This window comes from Limulus polyphemus, unplaced genomic scaffold, assembly GCF_000517525.1.
Source record: "Limulus polyphemus unplaced genomic scaffold, Limulus_polyphemus-2.1.2 Scaffold194, whole genome shotgun sequence".
Classification (NCBI taxonomy): Eukaryota; Metazoa; Arthropoda; class Merostomata; order Xiphosura; family Limulidae; genus Limulus; species Limulus polyphemus.
The window spans coordinates 646,019-655,121 of NW_013665804.1; the positions used below are offsets into that span (position 1 = coordinate 646,019).

Below are 9,103 nucleotides of genomic sequence, written 5' to 3' on the forward strand. Positions count from 1 at the left end.
TGAGTCGAGCGCCTTATCCACCTGGCCATGCCGGGCCCAAATTATTTAGTAAAAAATAAGGCCAAGTCCAGTCCACCTAACGATAACAAATTAGTTTATTCCTTCATTAGCATTTCTACAAGCTGCCTTCACTTGTACATTTCTGTAGCTTATAGGCCTACATAACTTTACAAAAGGAAATACCTCGCTAATGGTAATACAACAAATGTAAAAAATACTTATTTGTACAAATTTACGGCTAATAGATCAAGTAACTAAATATACACGATAACTAACACTGACTCAAATACTTCACTAAAATTAAATATTTCACTGAACTAAACTTATTGACTCATTACACGCCGATTCTCGTATTTATAATAAAGCTTTGTTTCTAGACACTTCCCATAGTCCCTCGATCACTATATTCCCGAACATGCTAGGTATTCTAGGAGTAAGTTAAAGCCATGCACTCTCTTCCTAACATCTCAATTAAAACACTGAAAACATAGTTTATAACACTGCTCCCTTCCTGGATTGTGAAGTCATTTGAACAATCCTAAAAAAAATAAAAACACTACACTAAACAACCCATTTAACTAATATTTTTAGTGGTTCTCTCTTCCGAGACCCAGATGGGATGGCCTCCTGTCCCTTGTTATCATTGGGTAGATCATCATAGACAGGCAATATAGTAACTATTCTCCGAGTTATTCAGTTGGCCGTTCTCTCACCAACGTACTTCCATAGACGATCACGGCGAATAACCTTTGGTTTGGATCACCTTTCTTTTTAGATACTATAAACAAATCATTGATTCTTTTCAGTACAACATATGGCTCCTTCCAGTACCTGCTTAACCTTGGAGTTCGCCCTGTCTTTTGGTGAGGATTGTACATCCATACCCTGTTACCTTGAAAGTATAGTCTTATCAGTATTAGCATCATAACAACTTCTCGTTTTATCATAATCTGATTTAAATCTACCGTAAATAAAGTCAACTTCGACATCGTTATTCCTCGCATCCACGAGAGCTTTTCCAATCACCAATTTCTCAGGACAAGCTACAGTGTTTGGTTCCACGATACTCAGTTACTAGATGAATATTTATTACTAACAACTCCCTGCACAATCTTTTGCTTGTTGGTGGTACGATAACCACCCTACCTGTTGCCACTGGTAGTTTAACCTCTGGGGTAGTACTTGCCATGCAGTACACAGGGATTTCCTTGTCACAGATTGTGAAGCTATTTTAAGCTAGCCTAACCTCGCAATCCAGGTTCCCGCACGAAATCAGTTCCCAATACCCACTCTTCCTCAAAGTCAGTTATCCATGCATCATGGTGTGCAGAGAAATGTCCTACAATAAGGGTGACTTCCAGCTTCCTTTTTACTGGTACTTTATGCCCATCTGCTGTTTGCACAAACTTCTTTCTTCATCTCTAGAAGCAATTTCCTATCTTCTATTAATAAATGTACCTCTGGAACCAACATCAATCAATATACTGAAGGTTTCCCATCAATAAACTCGTGGATTCGTAGATAATTTTTCTAAAAAATAAATTTATTTACTCATTTAAGGTTGACAGAGTATTAACAGGTACGCCATTAATCAATTTAGATACTGCCTTTGTGATGTCTCATTACCTCTTCATTGTTCTTTCAATCTAGTTGGGCTTGACGACTCATCCTTAGAGTACTTCACATGGCTTTATAACAACAATTAATTTCTTATAGTCTTGGATGTAATGCTCATACTTTCCACAATTATAACAGTTCCTTCTTTTTTGTATCTTCTGGGAGGAATTCTTATTCCATACACGCTTTAACCACCACCTATACTTCCTTGCAATATGTCCTTTCAAGTTATACTTGAAACACTTGTGGTTTAATCTTCCTATTCTGTGTAATTAGATGAAAAATTCTTTCATTTCTTATAGATTGTCATCAAGGGTAGTTTACATTTCAATATTATTCAATCTTACAATCCAGTAACTTCTAGATGATGCCTTTAGTAGTTTATCTGCAAACTTCGTAGATTAGAATTCCATTGCCAATTCCTTTAAAGACTTACATCTACTTTGCTTCATCCTAAATAATTCTCATATCTTCAACTGTTATAGCATCTATAAATTAATCATGTGCTATTGAATTTATCGTTTTACGAGGAGTATCCACGTAAAATAACTGGGCAAGCATTTCTAAGCTAATGCTTTTTCTTTGATCTGTACTCTTTTTTCCAGAACTTTGCTCTGGATAGTTCCTTCTATGATATGGCAGTTACTAATACTTGACAGTTGTTATGACTATCACCTGGAATGTTATTTGACGTATTCAAAGCGGGTCCTTTTAAATGGGTAGCAAGATGAATGGCTTACTGATCACTAGAAATTATTTAGAACTGAGCTTGGTATGATTCCCATTGTACCTTTCCATAATAGTCCACTAGTTTCTCAAGTGATCAATGTTGAACTAGCCAGCTAAATTCTAGAACTTGATTTAGTAGTATCATGGCTGGAGTAGTTCACGAAGGTCCTACAGATGGCACAACAGTAGTGGTAATAGGTGTAGACGAAATCAGTTCTCCTATTCCATATAGTGTTTTAGGTTGGAACTCTTGACCCAATACAGAAAGAGATGTGTTTGGTTTAACTTTTGCATTTAATAATTCATCTCTTAGATATTTTATTCTGTCACTGATGTGTTTTTTTTCTAACTTAATGATGTCTTTCTTTAATTTTTTTTCATTTCTTTTTGTACTTTTTTAAATTTTGTCATTACAGCATCTTTGTATTTCTTCAACCTATTTGTGGTACATCTCAAATAGCTTCATGAATCTTGTCTTCAATCAGATTTATTTTCTATTTTAATTTTTCTTTATATAGTACTTCTCTTTCTTTTAATTTTTCTTATAAATTCTCGTTTCTTGCCTCTTGATCTTCTATTATTTTTCTAAAAATGTATTCTTGGTATTTTTTTAGCTCTGTCTCATTTCTGATTTTTCTGTTTCTCATTTCTTGACCTTCTTTAAACTATTTCACTAGCTTCATTAAATCGTCGATGTCATCTCTTGAGATCCTTTCGAAAGTTGAAGTTTACTTGATATTCCATTTTATTCTCACCAAAATAATCCCACTCCTGACAAAAATGTTCCAACGATGCCCTTTTGTTCGGGCTGGTTCTTTAGATCATTCGATGAAAATACGGCCAAGCCCAGTCTACATAACTATAACAAATCAATTTTTTTTCTTCCTTAACGTTTCTAGGCCTACATAACTTTACAAATGACGTTCAAACGGAAACACCTCGCTAATTGAACTACAATTAACGTAAAAAATACTTGTACAATTTCACGGACAATCGATAAAGTAACTGAATATATGCTATTATTAAAAGTGAACTAAACTGATTCACTGCCCGCTGATTCTCATATTTATAACGAAAAGCCATATTCCCAAGTGTTCTAGGAGTAATTTAACGTCATGCGCCCTTTAGCTAACACCTAAATCAAAACATTGAAAATTATTTGTTAGTTATGGATTTCGCGCAAAGCTACACGAGGGCTATCTGCGCTAGTCGTCCCTAATTTAGGAGTGTAAGACTAGAGGGCTACTCTTTTACCAACGAATAGTGGGATTGACTGTCACATTATAACGCCCCCATGGCTAAAAGGGCGAGCATGTTTGGTGTGACGGAGATTCGAACCCGCGGCCCTAACCACCTGGCCATGCCGGGTCAATATTGAAAATATAGCTTACAATAATTAAAATATACGTTTACAGAAAAATGAACAGTTGCACCTATCCATTCACACAGACACGAATATATACATAAATATACTTTGAGAATGGGGTGTAGAACGCGCTCAACATAATCAGAAACAAAAGCTGATAAAATATATATACACTGCAATATTATAACACACTTTAATTCCCAACCAGAAAGAAACAAGATAAAACATACATGTGCACGTCATACATCGTTGATAACCAAAACGATTACCTGTCAATCAGACAGGAATTCTTTCTCTTACACACACTTGATTCCATGTGGACTAAAATGCTGCACGTAAAACTTAAAAATTATCTGAAATTCATGTAATAATTAGGAACATTAAAAAGGTTACTTGAATTTGTAATCGTTGTACAGACAAACCGTTTAGTTCTATTACGTTCAGTAAAACGTTGTGTACGTTTTAGTGTTTGTTTTTTAACAGAACTAAAGTTTGTAGCCCAGTTGTTCTAACTCTAAAGCTATAGTATTTTATCATCCTTTCGTGAAATGTTTCATTTACTAAAGGAAATGTTTAATTAAACTTATTTATGGTAGTATAACATTTTAAACATTGTAGGGACAGCAACGATATATTTTATTTCCAATTTAAAACAACCAATCAAAATACGATCTTACTAAACAGGAGAAAATGTTGGGATGGTCATTTACCACGATAAGAGGCAATTTCTATATTCTTTCCGGTGGATCGAAACTAAGCTTGAGGGCTTTAACGTTAAAATTCAGGGCTTGTCCCCTGCAGTGGCTACAGTACAGAAAGCCCACTGTACAGCTTTGCCCTTACCAAACAAACACGTTTCTACATTTTAAAAAGAATTAAGAAAACTGATATGTTACAACAATAAGATAAAAGCCAAACATTACCTTAATATAATAGTTTTGTCGTTCTCCTCTGTAGTCCTCGGCTTGGACTTCTAACCTACATGAACTTTTATAATAAACCCGTCGCAGAAGGGCGCATGGGTGAGGAGGTGGGCTGACACAAAATCGGGAGGGTTGTCGTTGGTTCAGAACAGACATACTAAAGGAAGAAATCGTTTAGCGACTCTAGCCACACTGAACAATGCGCATTTTTAATGTATTCACTGATGCAACATTATAATCCAAATTTCGGCTTAATAAGTTGGATTTGTCCCTTTTTTTTTTCCAACTACTCTACACAATCAATACCAGTGAACCGACGTTCAAATTTCTACACATGCCTTTCAACGACATACCATGAACTCCAGCCTCGGCAAGATCGATCAGTACCGCAGAGCCAACCTGTGGCGCTAAGTCACAAGCACTGCCTCAAAACAACTGCACGTTTCTCTTGCCGTCACATGGCGTCTGACGTCACTAATGATGCGCCAACACGGCGGAAACATCAATCGTGTGTGTCTTCACTGTGAACTTGGCACTTCCGTCTATATTCTAACACAACTACACAGACAGTAACACAGTAGCAACGCCAAAAATAAAACTGAATTATTTAATGCACTAGGAGAACGGCAACATTTTGTACACATACACACACACAAACTGAATCTTAATACATTTTCTGGATATACAACAACAGCATGCACAACGAACCGAATCTAAAGATATTTTCTGGATGTTGACCAACTTGGATGAACAACAACAGAACTAAATTAGTCATACACGTTCTGGTGTACCAGCCAAAGTACTTTCTAACTGCGTAAAATGTGACAATGCTAACATGAACATCAAAATACATAATACACTTTAAACAAATCATATTGCTTCATCTTCATGGACTATCACAGAGACAACCTACTGAAAACAGACTTGGTGCACTCGTGAAAAAAAAAAGGACTTCAGTCTTAGATGCTTCGCTTAAAATAAATCATGTAAAAAAAAGTACGAACCGTTATCTGATAAAAATAACACGATATTGGGTATAAAGTAAATGATGATTAACACAACTGTTTTCTTATTCCCAAAATACACCACCAGATTCTGTTGTTCATCTCCTTCCATATTCAGGTCAACCAATACATATATTAAGTAATTATCGACTTTAACTGTTAAAAAAAAAAGAAACGCTTTCTGAGTGTTTGGTGTTTATTTTTGTATTTTTTCCCCCTTCACTAAAATTACTCATTTTAATGAGCAGTTGGAAATTTCACAGTTTAAAACCATTTATCTTTGACAAACTCACGAATCTTGAAGGTATTTTTTATGACAACCGTTCTGTTGTTTTATGATAAACATTTCTATAATGGATTAGGTCACGTCTGCCCCCCCCCCCAAAAAAAAAGTATAAAACCTGCAATCTCACAACTTAGCTCGAAAACACGAAACCTCGTGAGTTGTTTCGCCCTCTACCGACAACTTATCGTGCTAGTCACAGTTTAAGAATAAAACACCTGTCTCGAAGGGAAAAAGTGATGTTGCTAAGCAACAATCTAGATTGCAGCTGCTCTGTTATCGTAATATTTCTCCGTGGGAAACAAAATATGTTGTATGACTTCACAGGTAATTGGCAAGCTATCTATAATGGATGAATAATCCATTTATTAAAAACTATTTGTAAAATCCTATGGTAACAGCACAGCTTTCAACAAACAATAGCCTAACAAAATTTCTAGCTACAATGACGTCATCTTAAAAAGACTGTGTAAGACACGAGTTTGTATATTGAAAGAAGTATGATCACCCAACAACAGTGAAAATTTCGCAACTTCAATAGCTCATATTCTAGGAATTCTCGGTCAGTTTTTAAAGCTCTCAACACAACAAAACCCTAAATTCCCGAAATGTATTGTTACGTCTCCGTTCGTAAGTTAATTTTCCGTAAATTCGTTCCGACGAAACTTTAGCGACACAAGCCCTTTCTTAAATAAAACTGGTTTATTCTTTCCGAATACAACTTTACGATACACTTAATTTCAACAGTCGCTCCATAACAAACGCTATAACGTCTCACGTGCTCGTGCTCGACAATACTCAGTTCAATTACACACTCTCTGACTGCAGTTCAATTACTCATTGTTCCGTCACGTTGTGACCATCTTATATATACCAGACTACCCCCAATCTAGTAGTCTCCCGATAATTCACGAAGGTTCGCAACAGTATTAATGCGGCTTTTGAGCAACAAGCAGAATATATAGATACACTAGATGTACTTGCGCAGGGTCTCCGAAAGTATTATGTTTCAGGAATAAATGAAACCAAAATTATGAGTAACATATATTTTTATTTCTTGCTTTTGAAGTTTATATATCATGTTGTGTTATAGCCTAAAAGACTGCATAATTCTACTCGTGATTCATGGCATGCGCACGTTTTACTGACGTCATGACAATACAAATTGCAACGTTTGTTTGTTTTAAATTTCGCGCAAAGCTACACGAGGGCTATCTGCGCTAGCCGTCCCTAATTTAGCAGTGTAAGACTATAGGGAAAGCAGCTAGTCATCACCACCCACCGCCAACTCTTGGGCTACTCTTTTACCAACGAATAGTGGGATTGATCGTCACATTATAACGCCCCCACGGCTGAAAGGGCGAGCATGTTTGGTGTGACGGGGATTCGAACCCGCGACCCTCAGATTGCGAGTCGTACGCCCTAACCACCTGGCCATGCCGGTCCAAATTGCAACGTTAAGCTTCATTTTTGTGTCTACTGATTGACTGACTGACAGAAACACACCACTGTTTAGTAGTACGAGTGGTTAACATAGGTGACCCTCCAAACGGCCATTGGCCCTCCTTTACGGAAATAAACTTGAATTATAATCGGGCAATACAACAAAAACAGACAAGATAAATTATACCGGCTGCTCAACACTACAAAGGTATGACTCCAGAAAAACAACTGCGTTGATAGTATAAAAAAGAAAAAGGGTTGGGGGTAACTCATCTCTCCAGTTATCTATCAAAACTCTGATGAGACACTAGTCATAAAAGAACAGCCGAATAAGGGGCAAAGCTTAGGTAGTTAAACTCATAATGTCCTATGTCTTGAGCACTATTCATAATTCGCTGCCGATTGTCGATATGGTAATAACTCCTCTTTAGTACAAACCTATTATTTTATAATTGAATATATCAAAAAAGTAGAGCCATATCACCAGAGAAAATTACAGGTTTGGAAATTTAAAAAATAACACTTTTATTTCACAAGTAAAATACTACCTGACGTAAGCAAAGTGAGATACCAACTTACATTGCGTGCAAGTAAGTCCTAGGGCCAAGCTTTTTCGTAAAGTACACAAAAACGATCAATATACAGTTACCAAGTCGCGAAATTGACCGCCATTCCTTGTTTAAGATAAGAAAGAAACAATCATTGAACGTCATTTCTGATTGGCTTGTACTTACAAAAGCACCCAATTACTAGCCGCATTTCACGTGCTGATATGACGTTCATGCGTAGTTTTGCGTGATGTTGCATATGACGTAGGCACTAGCAGATAATACTTTTATAGCAGACGAACTTTTTCAACAGATGTTCGTGCACCAAGTTATGGAAAAAAAAATCGATAAAAGAAACAGCACACGGCACTAGATGTCTTGAAGATAGCTGTTTAGAATCAGAATTGGGTAAGTATGACGAAGTAAAAGTAATACATTAAAACAAATCTGACCTGATATCTTGATTCACATACATGCAATATGTGTGTGTGTGTGTGTGTACTTTCTCAGCATAAGGCCACATCCAATGAGACTATAAATACTTAAAACCTCAATGCATTATGTATTTGCCATGCCCCCGAAACTTTCAAATTTCCTGCGGCCACCGAGAATGGGAGCGAGGAAGTACATGTGATTGGTTGACGTCTTAAGCATACTTACGATGTTTCTCATTGCCCAGTTTCTGTTGTATTCCCTTGAAATTAAATACAAACATACTTAATTTCATAATAAACGAGGTTATGTTTAATATTCTTGAGTAATTTACGACTAATTGCCCCAATCTTCCTGCAGTCTCGTTTCCATAATTGTGTAAAATTTCGTTTACCAAATAAATTCACCGTTATCTGTAATTATTCTACAATTTAAACTTTCTCCCTACAAAGAAGTTGTCTTTACCATCAATTTTCACGTAGGCCTACTTTGTTGGCGCGCAACCATGGTTTTGTTTTTTAAAGAAGGTACTCATTTTCAATCCACCAATTTCTAAAACATACACACTTAATAAGAGAACAACATAATATTTACATTATAGATTAAAATACTTATTCGTATATAATACAATATGAGATTATCTTTGTGATATTTGTAATTATTTATAAACTTTCTCAATATATTATTTTATTTTATCATATAAAATATAGTTTAGACACACATATATATATATATATAGATACATAGCACATATAACA

General features: G+C 35.9%; 1 protein-coding gene across 3 annotated transcripts in view; it reads right to left on the reverse strand.

Annotated features, from left to right (window-relative positions):
• Positions 1 to 9,103, reverse strand: part of LOC106478266 (protein phosphatase Slingshot-like) — a 97,171-nt gene that overhangs the window by 67,523 nt on the left and 20,545 nt on the right. Inside the window, exon 1 of one of the 3 annotated variants that reach the window (XM_013938798.2) lies at positions 4,636 to 5,090. The exons of the other annotated variants lie outside the window; for them this stretch is intronic. Within the exon in view, the coding sequence (XP_013794252.1) occupies positions 4,636 to 4,791 (156 nt within the window). The 5' untranslated portion in view covers positions 4,792 to 5,090. Of the gene's footprint in view, positions 1 to 4,635; positions 5,091 to 9,103 lie in introns of those variants that run through there. 3 annotated transcript variants of the gene reach the window in all.